Below are 22097 nucleotides of genomic sequence, written 5' to 3'. Positions count from 1 at the left end.
TCCATCACATACCAGGACTTAATGTTAGTTTTAACCCTGTAACAGTCTCTTGAGCAGCATGTTAGAGGCCAGGATTTTAGTGGAAGGATCGGCCTTTCTCCTGGTTTTAAATCAAGGTTGTCTCAATTGTTACGGAATGTAGCTTGTTAATCCTGGGGAACAAACTTTTACATCTTATCATAGTAATTTCTAAACAGAATGGTTAGCATACTACTTATCTTTTGGGTATGTGGGTATTTGCAGCCCTCTCTTACCTAAATTCTACTTTGTGAACTAATGTGTCCTAGAACTGGAAAGACCATGTACCATTAATTCTATTACCATCAATTCTACTCTTCTAAATCAGTTTAGCACTGGAGGGCAACTTTACACAGGAAACACTGTTTACAAGCTCCTAAAATTAATTCCAGTTAGATTTTAAATCTTAATGTTAAATATTCAAAGTGTAGAACTTCTGGAAGGTAAGGGAGGGAAAAGTCGTCTTTGAGTTTGGAAATCTCTGTTCCATAGAAACAACACACACATGGTGCTGGCATTTCACAGTGATGTCAACAAGGACATTTCAAAGTGCAGTCCTGCTCCCAATGTCTGCACAGGTGCAGCCAACAGAGTGAAGTTATTCGGAGGCTGCCAGCGGGCCCCAACAATTGCTGAGATTATGCAGGACCACATACTGGAGCATGCAGGATGAGCAGGACCATGCTGAACAATACAGGACAAAGAAAGAACAAGCAGAACTCTGCACCTGACCACTTCCTCCCAACCAGCAAGGGGAGAAGGTGACACACTGACTCCCATGACTCAACTGAGCACTCCTCCCAGTCTGGGGACAGCAGCCCCGCACTCACCTTATTGTAGTTTTCCAGCTCCGCCATGCTCTTTGCTCAGCTCGCAGCAACAACAGCAGCAACACTCTCAGCATAGCACACAAAAAGACAGGGACAGACTTTCATCATAGCCAATTCTGAAGCAAGAGGCCGGAAAGACCCTGTAGAACTTCTGACTGACAGGTCGCCTGGAGCGCCTGATTGGCTAGTGAGGCCTGAGTGACAGGAGAAGCTCCCATAGGGTTACACTGAGCTTAAAGACACAGCACAATAATTCCTGATCCTGCCTTCCACCCCAGACCCAGACCTTTTCTGAACCAGCACAGATTTGCAATTCAATAGTACTTGCCCCTGCCTCTAGTACCAGACAATGTGATCTTCCTGCTCTCCAAGGTACTCCCCTTCTTCCCCCAGACACAATGTGGCTAACTAGCTTGGACAACCCAGTATACTATGTGGGGTGACGATTCCCTGTCACACAGGTGAAAGAATACCCAGAATATTAACAACTAAAAGAGATTTAAGAGACAAAGGGAAATGGTTTTTAGGTGGCTTCACAGGGAGGTCAGGTGAATTCAATGTACTTTTTACCTGCTTGTCACAGGGACTTCAGACAACCAGGAAAAAAAGGCAGGGACTTGATCACTAACAGGATAAATAGGTCTTTCACCATCACAATGATGGATCATGGCTCTATTGCTTAAGAAGTTTTATTCCTGAAATTCAGGGCAAAGTGTTGGCAACTTATATAATACTAAAGAGTAGTCTTCATGCAAAGTTGAATACTTAGAGAATAATGGAGCTAGGAAGAATGCCTTTATGTCCACCATTGTTAGCCAGCACATCTTTCTCAGTGGGGAGGTGAAAAAAAAAACTGTATTATTTGATCTATCCATGTATGTAGAAAGCTGATTTCTTAGAATGTCTTACAAGCTGTGGTCCAGGTATTCCAACAATGGCTGCCTACCAATGGAAATTTGAGGAAGCCAGCAGTTGTTCATTCCATGAGGCTGCATGTCTCAGCTGGTCTTCAGTATACACCAAAATACCAAGGAAGAAAGATCTAATGCTTGTAAAGTGATTTACTTGATAGCCAGTGCTAGGGCAAAGAGGCAAAGAGAGAGAGCTTCCTCCATCAATATGCTTCATATATATAGGCAGCCACCAGAGATGCAATCCTGATTAAAGGTGGATCTTAAACTTCATTTTATTTTTATTTTTTTGGTGTTTTTGAGACTAGGTTTACTGTGTAGCCTGAGAACTCCTTCTGTAGGCCAGGCCAGCCTCAAACTTGGGTAGGCCAGGCCAGCCTCAAACTTGGGTATATCCAACTGTTTCTACCTTCTGAGAACTTTGGTTAAAGTATACTTAGATACCAAGCAGCTGAACATGGATTTCACCTCAAATGATCCAGATGAAAGATGGATCTTTTTTCAAAACATTCAAAAAAATCCATCATAGGTATACCCAACTCTTAGGGTTTTAGTTAATTCCACAAGGAGTAGGTGTGACTACCAAGAATAGCCCTCACAACAGCCAAGAAAGAAGAAATGAGAAAAGTTATTACCTGCAGGAGGCAGAATAACATGCTTTTCCTAAACAAAGGAAGTATGTGGATTTCACTTAGGAAAGCTGTACATATTCACGTAGAATTCTCCCTATTCCTAAGCAGGCAAGTAAAGAAATCCATTTCTGAACATGATAACAATGTAAAAGCGAGACATTTAGGGGTATTCTTACTCCCATGTCATGCAGAAATGTATGTAAATTATATAAATGATTGTAAAAATTGTCTCTAGCATGCTGAAAATCAATAAATCACACAGTAAAATAAATATTTCTTTGAAGCTTATGCAACCTGAGTCTTGATGTTCAATCTAGAAGATAACCCTACCAATGCTATTCTCACCAATAGAAAAATAGAGAACATAAATAAAGAAAACTTCAAGAAAAAGACACTTAATATCACTGTATACTCTGCTCTTAGATGAATGGTTATGATGAACTATATTAACTTCAGAATGAAGCTGCTTTTGCCTCTGAGAAGGCTGGATCAGTGGAGGGCCACAGCTCCTTCCTTGCAAGACCTTAGGGAAGTCATTTAACTAGCCCTGGCTGCTGCCTGTCTCAGGGTTGTGACATCCCTGTAGAAAATTCCATTGTTCACTTTTTGTAACTTTTAACAAAATGAAATTTTATGAGTGTTGTCCATGCATGTGTCAGTGCACACTACTTAGAGAGGTCAGAAGAAAGCAGCTGATGCCTGGGACTGGAATTACAGCAAATTGTTAGCTACCATGTGGGTTCTAGAAATGTAACCTGAGTCCTCTGTAATGACAGCTAGTGCTCTTAATTACTGAGCCATGTCTCTAGCCCCTCTTTTTATTTAGAATTTATTTCCATAAATTGTTTCTCAGAAAATTGGCAGTCAAAAACCTTAGGACCCAGTTATACCACTCTTGGAAACATAACCAAGGAATGTTCAATCTTGCCACAAGGACAAATGGTCAACTATGTTCATAACAGTATTATTTATAATAGCCAGAGCCTAGAAACAACCTAGATGACCCTCACCTGAAGAAAATATGGCACATATAAACAATGGAGAACTACTCAGTATTAAAAAACAAGTATATCGTGAAATTAGCAGGCAAATGGATGGAACTAGCCACTATCATCCTGAGTGAGGTAACCCAGACTCAGAAGGACAAACATGGTATGAACTTACTCATAAGTGGATACTAGATGTAAAGCAAAGGATAACCAAGGAGGCTAGCTAACAAGGAGGACCCTAAGAGGGACACATAGATAGCCCAACAAAGGAAGAATAGATGAGTTCTACATGAGCAAACTGGGAGTAAGGTGCGGAGGTGGAGGGCAAAGAATGGGAGATGAGCATATAGGGGAAGAGGAGGTTTGAGCTGGAAAGGGACAGAGTGGGAGAGCAAGGAAAGAGAAACTACGATAAATGAAGACATCATGGAAATAAGAAAAAACAGGGTGCTAGAAAAGTTCTCAGGTACCCACTAGGATGACCCCACCTTAGACTACTAGCAATAATGAAGAGGGTGCCTGAACTGGCCTATTCCAGTGATCAGACTCAGTACCCAAAGTGTAATCTTAGAGCCCTCATCAAGTGACTGACGGAAGCAGATATAGAGATCCATGGCAGGGTGCCAGGCTGATCTCTGGGAATCCAATCAATGAGAGAGAGGAAGGATTCTGTGGGCAGGGGACATCAAGGTCATGATGAGAAAACACATAGAGATGACCAATGACACTGCTGGAAACCCACGAACTTAGTACCAATAACTGTGGAGCCCCCATAGGACTGGACTAGACCCTCTGGATATGTGAGACAGTTGTTTAGCTTAAATCATTTCAGGGGCCCACAGGCAGGGGAATTGCAATCCATCCCTGTTATATTGGTGGGCTTTTTGAAGCCCACTGCCTAGAGTGTGACACCTTGTGCAGTCTTGGTGCAGTGGGGAGGGCCTTGGACCTGCCTCAGCTGAGTGGGCCAGGATCGACTGACTCCCCATGGGAGATGTTGACTTGGAGGAGGTGGGAATACAGGGTATGTTGGGGAGGAATGCTAGGGAGCAGGAAGAGGGAGGGTCTGTAGCTGGTATGTGAAATGAATAGAAACTTTCTTAGTAGTAAAAAAGAAGAAAATTGTTAATTAAATGACATTACATTCCTATTTCCCTTTATCTTTTCATTCACTCCCTTCCAAAATTCCTTCTGAATTCTTCCTTTTTAAGTGTGAGTGAACAAGTATGATGAAATACATGAAAACAATCTGCTGCATCCATTTTTGTTAGTTGTACACATATGGATGTTTGGCTGACCATGTTGTAATGGCCAAATAATTAGGGATCTCAACCTTGCCTTATTCTCACAAATATAGAAGAATTCTATGTTGTAATCCACATCAGGTATTTAACCCTGACTAGGCTGCCTTGTACTAGAAATATAAAGAATATAAAACTTATGGTAGAAAATGCCTTATCATTTAAGAGCACCAAAGTTTCCTTCATAGCACCCAGCTTCCATTCCCAGTACATATAGAAGCTTGCTACTATCTGTAACTCCAGCATCAGGGGCTCTGATACCATCCTATGGTTTTGCTGGCCATCATAAGAAGAGGAGACTTAGACCATTAAACTATTTTTCAAGCCGTGTGTGGTAGTGCATTATTTTAGTACCAGCCATCTGGACAGAGGTAGAAAGATCACTCTGAGTTTCACAGTCTGTGCTACATAGTCTACAAATGCACATATGGCACACACACACACTCACACACATATACACAGTAAAAGAACAAAACTTAAAAAAAAACAAGAAAAGGAGAATTGGAAAATTGGAACAATGCAATATCTATTAAAATCAATTCAAGTGTCTGCCACTGCTGTCCATAGAACCATTTTAAAAAATAATTATGACCATGCATACAATCACAGGCCATCAATCCCAGCCACTGAGAGAAACTGAATACTTGTGGGTAGGTCACCACCATACCATGTTACCTGAACTGCCCATGATGAGCTGGGTGTTATCAGACCAAGCAAGTCATGAAGTAAGATACACTGCAGCAATCTCTTATCAAATGGAAGTGGTATATAAGTGATTGGGTTCAAGCAGGTCCTGAAGGAACAAGCAAGCTCCATGAAGAAGTTGCTAAAATGCCTATGGTTTCTGTTGTGGATATTGCTCTGTATGTTGTGACTACGTTGCTCTGACTGGTTAATAAATAAAGTGCTGATTGGCCAGTAGCCAGGCAGGAAGTATACACAGGACAAAAATAGACAAGAATTCTGGGAACAGGAAGGCTGTGTCAGGAGACATCACCAGCTGCAGCCATGAAAAGCCAGATGTAAAGATACCGATAAGCTACAAGCCATGTGACAAGGTATAGATTTAAAGAAATGGGTTAATTTAAGATGTAAGATCTAGGTAGTAAGAAGCCTGAGCCATTAGGCCATATAGTTTTAATTAATAAAAGCCTCCGTGTTTATTTGGTTCTGTGCAGTGGTGGGCCAGAGAAAACATCAGTTACAGGTTTCTACTCCTGTTACAATGGCTTCTGCTGCCAAGCACACACCTAGAGTCTCATGAGGTATTCCCTATGATTGGCTGAAGTAAGAGAAGACTAGGGTCAGTTAATGATCCTGTACATCATGTAGGCACCATCCAGAAGTAGACAGTTGCAGCATTTCAATCCCATTTGGGCACAAGCCTGAAAGATATTGGTGAAATGTGTAAGAGACCAAAACAGCTTGACCACACAGCTGTAATGACAGGCTTTGGGACCCAGGTACATCTGTCATAATAGGCTTACTGGTAGGCAACATCTGGATCCTTATGCTGACACCATCCAGAGATCCAACCAAGGATGGGCCAGCATCTAAGGAAATGTATCTGACATTCCAAACACTCTAACTCTTACATAAGAATAGATAAGATCAAGATTGACAGATGTCTGTGTGAAGGTGTCAGATCACCTAGATCTGGAGCTACAGACTCCTGGTCCTGGAATTACAGATAGTAATGAGCTTCTCTATGTACTAGGAATGGAAGCTGGATGTGCTGAAAGAATCTTCAGTTTTCTTAACTGGTAAGATATTTTCTACCCTATGTTTTCAATGAACCAGTGCACTCCAGGTCTTCCACTCTTTTCTGTTTTTGACAACTACATGTAGGTGTAAGAGACAAATTCCTGCAGGCCCACACTTTGTGATTCACACTTGGGGTTTAAAGCTCCTCAGTCCCCACCCTCTCAATCCCTGTAACCTACATTCCTGGTAGGAATAAGGATGTTCTAAAGAGACACTTATATCTCTCCCTTTGTCAACAAGTGAAACAGTGAACCACATGAAATTTTAATTTCACTGAATGTGTCTTTCTCGAAAAGACTTGAATCCTCCAGAGGAGAATATGGGTGGGGGGTTATAGATGGAAAAAATTCATTATGTGGCTTTATTAGATTGATTTGTTTTACATATCTTTTGCCATCTAAGAACTCAACGATAGGTTAGTTATCTTGTATTTACTTTATTGTTCCAAATTAGTCAATTTGAATAAATGTTATGTTATATTAATAATTTGCTTTATTCCATTTTCTATTTCTGTTTTCTTTTTTTGTAGAGAATAATATTACTATGACTCTTTGGCTGGTCTGGAACTCACACTATAGACTAGCCTGTCCTAGGACATCAGAGAGATCTCATCACCTTGTCACCACAGTGCTTGCATTGTAGCTGGGCATGTCACTCACTGGATAATGTGGTTCATTTGATTGGCTTACTGAGGATGAATGACTGAGCCTGCTTAGATAGAGTAGCTAGGACACAGATTCTGATCCTATCTCCAATAACAGGAAAAGGTTCCCATCAAATGTAGCCTTCTTGCCTTAGTGTCCACTGTCTTCAAACTATTAGAAATTTTATTTTTCTTTATTATTGAGTCTGTTATAACAGAACAATGACCTGGTAAGAATTCTGTCTTTATTCTGCAGATGATGAAAGCCAGGCTCACAGAAATAAGTATTTTTTGAATATAGTTAAGTATAAATGTTCATGTAACTCATCCCATCATTCTAATGCCTCACTAAATGCATTTGAAGGAAACTAAGCCAGACATGGTGGCTCAGGCCTGTAATCATGGTTCCTAGAATGTGGAGGAAGGAATTTCATGTTTACAAAGTCATCCAAAATGAGAATGGTCAATGAGGTCTGGTGGGAGGACCATAGAATGAAAGAAGACTGTAATTGGCTTAGGAGGGTGTCCATAGTCTTCCCTGAAGCTCCAAAACTTCAGGGTCATAGCATCAGCAATTGTTAGCTGACGTATTTACTGTTGGTTAGACTGGCGCTGTTCCTTGTGGCTGGCTGTTGCCCGCAGCGGCCATGCACGGAAGAGAATCCTGAAGGAAAGTCACAAGTCATAGTTACCTTTTTAGAGCTTTATTAGCAGGGATAGGGGAGAGGGATAGAGTAGGGGGTGATGGAAGGGAGGAGCGGAGAGGAAAGAGAGGGAAGAGGAAGGGCACACAGAGGGTCCAACCACTTTTTAGCCTGGGATGCCTTTGAAGGCTGATGACATAAGTAAGGACCAAATCCTTATATTTACCAACTCAAGTTTACTATTCTGGATAATATTTTCTATTCTTTATAATGTTTTCTGTCCAAGGAACCTAGATCACTTGGGGTAAGACTCCCTTTGCCGCCCAGTGCTCAGAAAAATTTCTGCAACTCGTTCCATTCTGGACCTAGACTGGTCAGTGAGAAGGAAAAATAAACCAGTTAATTAATGGCCTACACTCTCTTTGGCTTTTAGTGGAGATTTATAAATGAAGAGGCCCTGTGCAATACTTGAGTTCATTGACCAACTTTGAAGCTGGGAGAGTCACAGTGCAGAAAGGGAGGAGCTGGATTGGGGTTGAGAAGTTTTCTACTTCAACAGTAGTTGAGATTAGCAATGTGGAATTAGGTAATCAATTTTAGATGTTCCATAAATGTCCTGACTGGTCATTTCTTGGGGTCCACAGACAAGGGCAATCAAGAATCTGGGTAAAGGACTGACCTTATCATGAAACCAAATTGCTATAGTTACAGCACTTCACTCATAATAAATGTGGGTAAAATGTTGTGTCCATGCCTAATAGAACTGTTATTTTTCAGGTTTTAGATATACACCCAGAGATAAAAGGTTTGAGAAATCTTTCATGTGCTCTAATACAAACCCCTAGACTGTGGAGCACATGGCCATAAAGTCTGTGTCAACTTTTCAAAATAATTTTTGAGATCATAATGTGCATCATGGCCACATTCCCTTTCCTGCCTCCAAGGCATACCATGACCACTCATTGTTTTCTAATTCATGGCCTGGGATTTTTTGCCTGCTTTTCTTTAATAACATTTATTCAATAACAACAGTAATTCACTGTGTGAATGTGACCTTTGTTTGGCTACACAATTTTCTGTCTATGAGGCTATGGTTTGGCTTCACTGCACATTGAGTGTATAATGAAATGTGCACACAAAGGAACCTGTGCTTTAGATGAGGAACAGGATATGCTCTAGGAGAGTAGAAGAATGTCTACAAAAAATAGAAACATTCTAGACTAGGTCCCTGTCTGCTAGGCTGGAAGGGCAGAGTTGTAAGTACTGTACTTTCTGAGTCATTGGATCTCTGATCACTCAGTATGTGAACTGCTAATATTCTGAGGCCCAGCTGGTTGGCCCTATCTAATGAGGAACTCTAAGAATGCTTTGCAATCAGTAGTAAGAGTGGCAGGTAGCCTGCAGATATTTTCCTTTGCTTTTCCTATAATTATTTGTAAGGAAGTCTACAAGCTATGACAAAGTTAGTACATGGTATTCAGAGATGGTGTGTTGAGCTGCTATTTCTGTTGGTATTTGGGTGGATGATGAGCTAGACTGTGGTTCTGTTGGTCCAGTTGGTGACCTGGGCAGTGGTCCTTGTATTTTGAGCCTCACTGTGAATGGATTTCATGGGTAGGGGGGACTGCAGTCCTGGAATGGGAGGATATGATGCTTGTAATATCACTGTCTAGTGTGCACACATGGGCACTGCTTTTGGTGTGCAGTGGGAAGACAGAATGGGAACACTGAAGGTCTGGTTTCTAGAAGTTCTGAATATTGCATTCCACTTTCACATTTGTCTTATAAACATTTCCAGTAGTTTAAAAAATGATAAAAAGATAGTGATGTGGATTGTCTTTCATCAATAAGTGATTAGAATGCTACTAACTTTCTGCTACCACCAGCTGCAATGATGTGCTTTAGTAAAGTTCAGTTCCAAGGGATAAAAGGAGTTTCTGAGACACATAGGTTTCTCAGGTATGCATTGTGTTGGACAGGTAGACAGGGCAGAGTCCATATCTTGTGTCATAATTGATGTGGCAGGACACAGATTTTAAATTATTCTACTATGTTGTTTTGGGATTGGGCATCAGTGGGGCTGGGTTTACCTGAAAACACAAGGAGGCATAAGGTTTTGCAGAGCCATAGCAAAAGATCAACTTCTTTTGCAGCAAGAGCACTAGAGATTGGGGTTTCTGCCTTTGTAAGAAATATCTATAGCTTGAGGGTCAGAAACAATTGTTCAAGGGTCACTTTGAGTTAATTTTTGTGGTAGTTGTGAAGTCTGTGCTTATATAATTTCTATACACATAGAATCATAGGTAGCTGGGTAATGTTCAAGATCATACTTTTCTTAGCTAAGTTTCATTTGGTCTCTGAATAATAGGTGACTATTTTTCTGCCTTTGTTTTTGGTTTTTCCCTCTATCCTCTTTATTCTTTCACAAATATTACACTCATTCTTGTTGTAGCTTTGTAGTAAGTACAGAAGTGATATTATGTCAATCTGTGTGTAATTTTTCAAATTCCTGTGATCATTCTGAGTGTTTTCACTGTAAAAGTAGCTTTGTAATCAGCTATTTGTTCTAAGTTGTTGGGCATTGTTGTTGGATTGTGTTCATTTTATGCTGCAAATTTACCATAAGCAACATCTTAATTTTGATGCATCATGTTCCCAAGAATCATTTATTTGCTTCATTATTTATTTAGGTTTTGTTTTTCTTGTTCTTGTTAATCTGTGAAAAACTTTTCGTTTATTGGATACACATATAATTGCTGTTGGCAAGTGGTTCAGCACATATTCCTTTTGGAAATGATCTGAGATCTGATACCAATACTCAAGTTGAAAGGCTTATAATTATCTACTATTCCACATCCTGTATACATATGAAAACCATTCTCATGCATGAAAATATGCAAACATTGCAATAAACTTGTTTTCAAAATGCTTGTGACTTATAATTAGAGCAATAGAAGTTGCTTTAGGTGCACACTGATACATTAAAATCTAGTTTTTTGTATTTTGTTTTAAAAAGTTTTCGTTTCCTCACTCTTATTCAGACTTACAGGCATCATTAATCATAAGGAAAAATGTGTCTAAGTGTTCCTAAAAGACATCCTGTTCTTTATCATAAAAGAATGAGATCCTTTTAGTAGTCAAAACTATTTTCTACAAAGTTAAAACATCAGAAGACTTGAAGTTAATCTCTCCAAATTTGGTGTCACACCCTCCTTACACAACCCATTTTCTATTATGGGCAAAGGAGAGAATGAAGTGTACGGGATGCATGCTGGTCAGTGATTTCTTGTAGTTTAATTTTGATTAGAATCTTTTCATTCTTGTGTAAGGGACCATGGTATATATTTGTAGGTATCGCTTTATGTCTCTTTTTTTCTGTGATGCTATCTATGTTTTTAGTTTTATTATCATCTAAATATATTGTTTCTCTGGAAAATGTTGGACCTTTATTTTGTATTCAGAAAATTTCTTATTATGAGTTCCTTGATCATTTGTTCGTTGACAACTTTTCTGTGGAGACACAGTTTTAGTTTTCTCTTCTGGAACTTAGAATTTTGCCTCTTCCCATTGCCAGGCATATCTGTGTTTTCCAGTTGTTGCTATATTCATGGTGTGTTTTTGCTGCTTAAGTGATTGATCTAATTAACCTATTGGCTTTGGATGTTTAAAACCTACTCATATATTATTGTATCTTTTTCCTTATTAGCCTCAGCTGTCATAGCCTAGATTCATCTGAGACAACATCAATAGAGGGTTTACATAGGTCAAAATATCTGATCACTGTGTCTGAGAGAGATTGTGTTAATTTTGATTGATGTGGGAAGGCTCTTCTACTGAGTTGGCAATATCTCTAAGAAAGTGGTCCCTGGCTGTATAAGAGAGCTTGCTTAGGATGAGACAGTGACAAAGCAAGAGAGAAAGCCATGAGGCAATGCTTCCTTATATTTTCCCTTCATTTATCAGGTTAAGCTTCTATCCTAAGCTCCCACAAGGATGGACTGTGGCCTAGGGGTATCAACCAAAAAATACCTATTACCTATGTTGCTTTTGGTGAGAGAATTTAATCACAGAAATAGAAAAGAAAGTTGGAATAAAATAATGGTTCCACAAATGTGATGTTCTAGCTGCAAAGAACTTGAAATTCTTAGGCCTGTCCTTACCATCCTGAATGGAACTGGTTTGTCATTGTTTTGTTATCTAGTCCAGAGAGGCCATTGGTTCATGGCATTTTTCCTCCCAGCTTCTGAGTGCTGGGGTTATATATTATGTATTCCTATCAATCTTTAAAAAATTATTGTTAGATGAGAAGATCTTGGTTTACTCTTTCTTGTAGAGTTAGAAAAGAAAGCGGTTCAGTCAATGAGAGCTATATAACAGAGTCTACAGAGAATGAGGGCATCTGTTCACATCCATTGTGCTATTCACACAATGAGGGAACAATATGGGGGATTTAAAAACAAATACTCAACATGTGTAAAGTAATGGTAACCAAATTTGGCTGCTTGTCAGGATTGTAAAAAGAGCTTACTCCAGCTTACTCAACATCATCTGAGCTACTCTGAATCATGGCAGTTAGAAGATGGATTCCAGAAAATTGAATTTTCAGTAAGAATTATTTAATGTAGGTATTTTGCAGTTTGCAGCTCTAGCGAGTATCACAGAAGGAGGAACTCTCAACATGGTATCATGTGAAATCTGTCCACTATAGGGATCTTTTGATAGTACATATACTCTGTATATTTTAAAGTATAATGACTTCCCAATCCCCTGACTATAGTAGTGGATGGTATCATAATTTGTATGCATCTTAAGTTGCCAACTTTGTGCCGTGGCAAAGACATTCAGCTAATGTTTAAGACTAGAGAAGGTTCAAACGTGTTAGCAGCTTCATAGACCAGTGGATATAGTGAATATGGATAATTGTAGCCACTGTTGCTTCAGGTAAAATAATTTTAAACATTAAAATCTCTCCACTCATGAAGTTGACCTAAGATGGTTCAATAGTAAACCTGAGTTAGTTCTTGTATGTTTGAAAAGGAATCACACAAGACAGTATATTTGCACTGACGTTAGGTGCCAGCAATTATTTTATAGTTTATTTACATTTATTAGTGAGATATTAAAATGACTCATCGAGTCAAAGCATGTTGCTGTACAAGTGCAATAAAATTGTTCCTGGGAACTCATGATAGAGAGAACCAAGTCCTGAGAGTTGTTCATTGGCCACTGTATATGAGGTCTAGCATGTATGTGCACTTACCCAACAAAGAGACACACACATTCCACACACCTCTCTGTCACACACACATATGCAAATATACACACAATATACACACAAACACACACACCACACAAAACACACACATATTACTCTAACATAGACAGACAAACACAAACTACACACAAACACATGCATAAACATGAAGACACATACAAATATGCACACACACAGAGACACAGATCACATAAATAACATACAACACACAAACATATACATACACACACAAGTACATACATATCACACAAAGAGACACAAACAAATACATACACACACATATATCCACAAAGAAACATTCAAAAACAGTTTTAGTATTTAAAGAACACTTAAGATATGTGTTGAATAAACTTACACAGGACTGGATTTTTTTTCTTTTTTTTTTTAATTTGTATGACATAACATCATGTTCTGAGAAGATCTTACTTCATAAAACTTGTCTTTTCTGGTAGCCATAAAATAAATATTTGCAAAGTATGATACATGGAAGATTTTGGCTACTATGAGGAGAGGATGCATAAAATATTTTTGTTTCTAATATTAGTGGTTTAAAAGAATAATTTTGGGTGCTCACTTCGCCAGCACATATACTAAAAGAATAATTTTGGCCGGGCGGTGGTGGCGCACGCCTTTAATCCCAGCACTCGGGAGGCAGAGCCAGGTGGATCTCTGTGAGTTCAAGGCCAGCCTGGTCTACCAAGTGAGTTCCAGGAAAGGCGCAAAGCTACACAGAGAAACCCTGTCTCGAAAAACCAAAAAAAAAAAAAAAAAAAAAAAAAAAAGAATAATTTTGAATCTTTATCAGTACCATATAAGGCAGTAACTGTAAATGATGGAAACAGATGCAGATATTCATAGCTAAGCAATGGGCTGACTTCCTGGATTCCCATCCTAGTGAGGGAGGAGAGATTACATGAGAAGGGAGGTCAAGATCATGATGGGGCAACCCACAGATACATCTGACCTGAGCTAGTGGAAACTCAAGGACTCTGGACTGATGGCTGGGGAACCTGAATGGGAACAAATTAGGTCCACTGAATGTGGCTGAAAGTTATGTGGCTTATGTAGTATGAGAGGCCCCTGACAGTAGGATAGGATTTATCCCTAGTGCATAAACAGGCTTTTTTGAACCCATTGCCTATGGAGGGATATCTTGCTCAGCCCTGATGCAGGAAAGGGTGGGAGACTTGGTTATGCCTCAACTTGATATGCCAGACTTTGTTGACTCTGCATGGGAGGCCTTGCCCTCTCTGAGGAGTGGATGGGGGCAGTGTGGAAAGGTGGGATGAGCAGGTTGGGGAGAGGGAGAGGGAACTGTCATTGGTATATAAAATGGAAAAAAAACCTTTTAAATATAAAAAAGTCCTAAAAATAGGCTGTGACTGTTGGAAACACTGAAATTTTAAAGACTCTTAAAACTTAAGTAATAAAGGACATTTATATTTTGATAATGAAAATAGACCTTGTTTGGATTTGGTTTTTACTTTGACACATTCTTTCTATGTAGCACTGGCCATCCTGGAACTGGCATGTATGCCATGCTGGACTTGCTAAGAGTAATGTCTATAGTGTCCCAAAAGTGTCCTATCATTAGGAGAATGAAAGATCTAAAGCACACTACTTGTCTTGTTAATGTAAACACTTGTTCATTATTCTACTGTTTTCACACACACAGATTCCACAGTGCTTTTGTGGGGGCCAGAGGACAGATACAGGGCATTTATTTCCTTCTAACACATGGGTCTTGTAGATCAACCTAGTCAGCTTTGGTTGTAATGGCTTTTATTGTCTGAGGCAACTCCTTAGCTCTCATATTTCTTATTACTTTCATTTGTCAGGGCTAATTTGCATGTGTGTCTAAGGATCTGAATGAGATGGTCTTACCTGTCAACACTTAAATATTATGCATAAATACATTTACCTGCCATCCTAGGACTTAATGCGGTTCAGCATAAATTTCACTCAGTTTGACAATATACAACCATGTAGATTGCTTCTGGGATTTATAATTTGGGTGTTCATGTACAAGTGTGGATTATATGTACATTGAAATATCCTTAATGTTATGAGAATCAAGCTGTTCTAAAATTATTACTTACAGCATAATTTTGCTATTACTGTTCTCTCTAATCACATTCTTCTATTGGTCATTGTGTGGATATTTAAACATTTTTTTTTCAAGAGAATGAGATCAATTTCTATGTGTTAATTAAAGGCAGCAATATTTGTTTCTGGTATGCAGTAATATTAAGTGTACCACATTTGTTCCTCTTCTAAAATCTAAGCTCTCTTCTTTGATAATGTACATTTTAATGTTTGGTCATTACATACTTAGAACAATCACAGTATAAGTACATATAAAATATCAATAGCATTTTCTAGTTTTTAACATATATGGCTCTTGAACTACTATTTTCAGAGATACATTTTGTTACTACTCTGTACTTATGATAAAATAAATGCAAAATATAGAATGTAGTGGTAATGCAGTGATATTTATATCAAAGTATATACCTTTCCATTTATTTATATACTTATAGCAGAGAATATACCTCGGCCATCATTGTGTAAACACACTCCCAGAACTAAGAATGAAATGCAATTCTGGATCTTATACTGCCTTTGAGCATGTATAGAGCACTTGAAAGGATGGTAACATATTTTGATCAATATTAAAATGGCTATACAAGCATGCTTCGTATGTCCATTTGTTTGGAATATCTTATTCCTACCCTTTACCAGGAAGTAATTTTTATGTTTGTTATTGAGATATATCTCTTGTCTGCAGCAGAAGAATGGCTCCTGTTTTCGTATCCATTCTTTTAGTCTGTATCTTCTCATTGGGTAATTGAGACCACTTATATTGAGAGATATTAATGACCAATGATTGTTGATTCCTGTTATATTGCTTTTGTTCTTATTGTTCCTTTCCATGTGTGTGAGAGAGAGACACAGAGAGAGAGAGAGACAGAGAGAGAGAGAGAGAGAGAGAGAGAGAGAGAGAGAGAGAGAGAGAGAGGGGGAGGGAGAGGGAGAGAGGGAGAGAGGGAGAGAGAAACAGGCTGAGAAAGAATGTTCATTTCCCACTTTTCCTTCTTTTGGCTTTGCTGGTGTGTCATTATTTATTTCCTGTGTTTCCATGAGTGTAGTTCCATGGGTTGGAGTTTTTCTTCTGTGGGGCTGGACTTGTAAATGATATTGATTAAATTTGAATAATCATGGAATACCTTATTTTCTCCCTCTGTTGTAATTGAAAGTTTTGCTGGGTATAGTAGTCTGGGTTGGGATCTGTCATCTCTTAGAGTCTGCAGTGCATGTGTCTAAGACCTTCTGGCTTTAGAGTCTCCTTTGAGAAATCAAATGTAATTATAATAGGTCTTCCTTTATGCATTACTTGGTGTTTTTCCCTTGCAGCTTTTAATATTCTTTGTATATTCTGGATGTTTAGTGTTTAGATTATTATGTGTGAGGGGACTGTTTTTGGTCCAACCTATTTGGCATTCTCTATGCTTCTTTTATTTTGAACTCCTCCTTTAGGTTGAGACATTTTCTTCTATTATTTTCTTGAACATATTCTCTGTTCATTTGACCTGAGTTTCTCCTTTTTCATTTATTCTTTATTATTCTTGTAATTGTTATTTTGTATTGTCTTAGATTTCCTGGATTTTTGTTTCAGAAATTTTTTTTCTTGGGGGGGGTGACCAATTTAGCCGTTATTTCTATCTTATCTTTAATGCCTGAGATTCTTTCTTCCATTCCTTCTATTCTGTTGGTGGAGCTTGCGTCTGTATTTCCTGTTTGCATCCCTAACCTTTTCCTTTCCAAAATTCCCTTAGTTTGTATTTTCTTCATTGCTTCTATTTCCATTTTCATGTTTTGAAAAGTTTCATTTATTTTCTTCAACTGCTTGTTTCCTTTTTTTTTTTTTTTGAGAAAGGGTTTCTCTGTGTAGCTTTGCGCCTTTTCCTGGAACTCGCTTTGGAGACCAGACTGGCCTCGAACTCACAGAGATCCATCTACCTGCCTCTGCCTTCTGAGTGCTGGGATTAAAGGAGTGCACCACCACCACCCAACTCAATTGCTTGTTTCCTTTTTCTTGGTTTATTTAAAGGATTTATTCATTTCCTCCAGTTGTTTGTGTTTTCTTTGATTTCTATAGGTACTTATTCATTTCCTCTTTAGAGATGTCTACCATCTTCATATAGTTGGTGTTAATGTCTTTTTCTTGTTCTTCAGCCATGTTGTAATATTCAGGGCCTGCTGGGTTATGGTGGAGACTTATTGCCCTGGCTGTTATTGACTACATTCTTATGTTATCATCTAGGTATCTGGATTTGTGATGATTATAGTTCTAGGTCTTGATTTCTGGGTTTGTCTAAGTTGCATGGGTGTTAAGTTTTTGGATTTTTGTTTCCCCTCTGGATTTTTTCATAGTGGGATAACTTTGTGTTGCCTGATTTATTGGTCTGCTCTGCTGATGTGTTCACAGGGAATGCCTACTGGTGTTGGTGACTAGGTGTATGGGGGAAGGAGCAGCAGTGAGATGGGGGAAGGAGGATTAGAGAGGATGGTCTATGAGATGCACAGAAGGTGTGGACAGGAGGAGGGAGGCTTCAGCTGGGGATCTGTTGCAGCACTAAGGACAAGCCATAGCGGATTTGATCTGGGGGAACAGATCACACCTCTGCCTTTTAAGTTCTTCCTGCAATATCTTCCACAGTAATTCCCCAGACTTAGGAAGGGATTGTGCTATGTATGTTGATTTGAGCCTCAGCATTCCCTGTCAATTATTCTTTACACCTTGGCCAGATATACATCACCATGTCAATCACAATCTACTTCAATTAGAAGCATCTAAGTTGAGGGGTGGGTGGTCCATTGCTCTTTGTATATAATGGTAAGGTATTTTAAGTCAGTTTAATTTTATTTATGCTTAGCAGCATGATAGTAATGCATTCTTCCCATGCATGGCCTGCCCATGACATGTCTATCCTTAAGTTCATAGTCTGATTATGGTGCCATGTATTTTTTTCATCCTTTGGAAATGGACATTTCTACAGTCAGGAAGTAGTTGTTACTCTCATGATACTTGTATTATTATTACACCAGTAGGCAGGTCTTGACAGGCCAATTATTATTGTAGCTTCAAAAGTTTGTAGTTGGGCATGACTGATGATTACTTGTCTCCTCCAGTAGCTTACATATCACTTTCCAGCACTGTGAAAGCAAGTCAGTATGGATAAAGCTTCTGCTTCTTTACCACTTTGATTTTGCCATGCTCTATGACGCAAGCATATGGTATCTTTATCAATATTGTCATATTACCAAGTTCTTGAAGATAACCAAAAAAAATAACAATGTGGTGTAATGTTTAAGAAATTTTTGGAACACAACTGGCAAAAACTCCAACAGAAGTAACTTACACATGGCATGGAGTTTTTGTTTCCCTCTGTTGTCCATTAAAAGCTTATTTTTCTGTTTCAGAGTATTTCATTTCAATTCTATATCTCTGCCACCTCTCTGTCTATTAACTTTTCTATGTGTGTGTTTGTGTCTCTCTGTGTGAGTGTATGTTACTGATAATGAGTGTCATAAATTTCCAAATCTTTTCAAAAGTTCTTTTGTTTCCTTTAACATTTTCCCATCTCCCTTCCATACCCTACCTTAACCCCCATTCCAGTTTAACACTCCTTGGTTTATTTTTCCCTATGTATCTGTGCATTTTGTCTCCCCTCTCTCCATAGCCATTCCCATTGGATTTGGTGAATTTCATGAACTCTATGGCTATTACAATTGGTACATATATCTGAAGATTTAACATCAACCTCCACAGTGACAGAAAACAGGTAATGTTTATCTTCTTTGGTCTGAGTTGCCTTACTCAAAAAATCTGTTTCTAGCTCCTTCTGTTTAGTTGTGAATCCCTGTGCTTCATTTTTCTCAGTATCTGAATAACATTACCCTGTATGACTATAACACTTTCATTATTCATTCATGCTTTAATGCAATTCTAGGCTGTTTCCATTTCCTGGATATTATTATAAATAACATCACAATGAATATGGATTAGCAGAGGTCTCTAGAATAGGACATGGACATATATATATATATATATATATATATATATATATATATATATATATATGTGTGTGTGTGTGTGTGTATGTGTGTGTGTATGTGTGTGTGTGTATATATATATATATATATATATATATATATATATATATATATATATATATATATGGTAATGCTGGGTCATAGAGTATATCTAGTGTCTCCTTTTGATGAATCTTCATATGGATTTTTAAATGTTTGCACCAGTTTGCATTTCCACCAGCACTGAAATGGGGTTCTCTTTTCTGCACATCAATGACAGCACTTGTCATTTTGTTTTCTAATATTAGGTTTTTTGACTTCAGTGAGATAAATTCAGAGAAAAGTTGTAATTTGCGTTTCCCTCCAGCTAAGTATATTCAACACTTTTAAATATTTGTCAGCCATTTCCATTTTATTTTCTAAGAAATCTCTATTTATCTCTATGGCCCATGATTATTTTTGAACACATAAACACATACCAACTCCCTTCCCCTTCATCTCTCCAATTACTTCATATGCCTGTTGTAGAATATTGCTTTAATGGTGTAAGGATTTGTTACATTTGTTTATGCTGTGGAAAATTACTTTAGCTACATGATGGTATCTTACATTTGTTTATGCTGCATTTGGTATTTGTTATATTTATATGATTTCAGGACAGACAACTTGGTTTTGGATAACCAACTAGGAGGTTCATTTCTGGGAAAAAGATTTCTTCTCTTAATAGTCATTGGTTTCCTATAGTACTCTGTTTAGAGAGAGAGTCTTATTTGAACCCCCTCCCAAACCTTCTATGTTAGTATACCTGCAAGCAATCATTTCTTCTTCACATGAGCTCTTCTTGGGAGGCTCAGGGTCTGTCTACCTTGCTGACTGTGGCTTTGGCTTCCTACCTCCTGTATGATTCCTGTTCTGGCAGTCCAAGTTTCCTCTCTCCAGGGTCCTGTGGTTGCAGTGGATGGGCAGATCTGCTGTCTTCACTGGCCTTGATCTTAGAGAAACTTTCCAGTTTAGCTGCCAAGCACTCTTCATTCTTCCTCTTCCCTCAAAACTGAGGTGACCATAGGATTTCAGGGTCCACTAAAAGAATGTCTGAAAGGACCTTTCCAGGGAGGGGGTAATTTCTGTGAGCTTGTTGTGTGGGTGTGTCTGTGAGGGACTTACCTGAGAGTGCATCTGGAGATTGCTGTGCTTGTGAGAAGAGGACTGGAGGAATTTCTGTTGAGTTTGCCTCAGGGAGAGGGTGTGTTTAGTAGTTGATTTGTGGGCTTGACTCAAGGTGGCCAGAAGGCAGGGCTGCACAAGCTCACAGGCCCTGTGTACCAACCCAGCCCTTGTGTTGCCTATCTTAAACATCTGTGGACCTGAAGGAGGTCTTCATGGAGTGTCATCATTTGCAGCTTTGATCATTTGCAGCCCTGGAACTAGTCCCTGGAGATCTCCAGGACCTGAATTGAGCCTGGCAAGGAGTCAATCAATGCTGCTGATGAAGTCCAGAGAGGTGGAAGTCATAGTGCTGCTGCTACAGTTGTTAGGACTTGTAGGATACAGGGAATAACCCAGGAATAGCTTGCCATGGTCATATAGGTGAGAACCTGATACAGGAAAAGTGAGGCAAGTGTCCACACACCCGTTTTAAGGACTTTCCTGCCACCAGGTTGCCTTCTGATGCTAGACTCTCTAAGCCACTCTTTAGACCCTTCTTTGAGTCCAAATACCTTTCAAAGAATTCCTGGTTCCCAGCTGCTTTGCAGAGCTTTCCAAGGGGTCCTCCATTGCCTTCTGAGACTTCATAAATTTCTAGACTCTTGGAATATTCCTGAGAAAGCATGGGTGATCCTCATAGGTGAGCTCCTTGGTAAAACTGGAAATGTTATAAGGTAAATAAACTCATAAATGTTGTTTTGAGGCATTTGCTATTTTATATTTAAAACTCTTATTATATTGACTACTATCAGAATTATGGAGCTTGTTGATATTATAAATTATTGCTGTTTTTATTGATTGTGGTTTTGGTATATTGGAAAGAGTTGTGGTAATTCCAGTAAGAATGGCCTAGACCTGCCAAACAGCTGACAACAAACGCTGGAGAGGAAGTGGGGGAAAGAGTAATGTCATGAGCAAGAAGGTAGATATTTGTAGTCAGTGTGACAAAAGTTATATTTTATGATGCTGATGGTCATCACACAAAGTTCACACCCCCAATTCCTAACGAAGGTCCAACTAGCATAATCCTCACACTGTATAGTTTAATGGATAATATCTATTGAATATTTTGAAAAAAATCCCAGAAAACACTTCACATGATGGACTAAACCCCTCAAATGTAAGTCACCCTAATTAAATGTTTTTCCTTTGTAAGAGTTAAGATGTTCATGGTGTCTCTTCACAACAATAGAAACTCTAACTTTGGAAGTACATGATTCATTATTCTTTAGGGAGGAAATACTACAAGAAACACTGCTAATTTTACTTTTGATAGAATTGTATTTTCTATAGGCTTATATAGTTGTTCTTCATGTGTTATTAATAGAAATCCTAGTAATCCACTGTAGTCATTCTTTATTTCATGTAACATACAACCATAGGTATATAACTCAAAATGTTGGTAGCACAATAAATAATAGTAAAATTATTTATCAACAATCTCCTTTTGTTTTAATTCTAGTAAAATTAAAAATAGAGTAATATTCCAAAAATTTCAATACAATACTTGGAAAATTTACAACTATTTTAGAAAAACATTCTTAAAAATTCATTGGGTTACTGGTAGCTGGAATGTTTACTTTTATAGGTATTATTTGAGGTTCCACAGTTGGAGTCTTAGCATTAAAACAAAATCTGGAAATACCTCAATTTATAAATAAATTAGTTAAAATGTTTCTAAATTAGAAGTTCAAGAAAAGATGGATATTAATTTCATAGAATAGTTGGAACATGGGGAAACAACTTAGGAATGTAAACAGTATAAATTTTCTCCCACTTCTAGATCTA

General features: G+C 38.4%; 1 protein-coding gene across 12 annotated transcripts in view; it reads right to left on the bottom strand.

The window, feature by feature from the left end:
• LOC131901169 (zinc finger protein 120-like) overlaps nucleotides 1-22097 on the bottom strand; it is a 111168-nt gene that overhangs the window by 48074 nt on the left and 40997 nt on the right. For 9 of the 12 annotated variants that reach the window (XR_009376417.1, XR_009376414.1, XR_009376415.1 and 6 more), the window contains exon 1: nucleotides 849-1020. The exons of 1 other annotated variant lie outside the window; for it this stretch is intronic. Coding sequence is in view for 2 of the 11 variants with exons in the window: in XM_059252409.1 (XP_059108392.1) it covers nucleotides 849-875 (27 nt within the window). In the remaining 9 variants the exon portion in view is untranslated. Of the gene's footprint in view, nucleotides 1-848; nucleotides 1021-22097 lie in introns of those variants that run through there. 2 more of the 12 variants (XR_009376412.1, XM_059252410.1) reach the window with 1 other exon arrangement.

This window comes from Peromyscus eremicus, unplaced genomic scaffold (assembly GCF_949786415.1).
Source record: "Peromyscus eremicus unplaced genomic scaffold, PerEre_H2_v1 PerEre#2#chrX_unloc_4, whole genome shotgun sequence".
Lineage (NCBI taxonomy): Eukaryota > Metazoa > Chordata > Mammalia > Rodentia > Cricetidae > Peromyscus > Peromyscus eremicus.
Note: the sequence above shows the minus strand (reverse complement) of the source record. Positions and strands in the feature narration are given on the sequence as shown.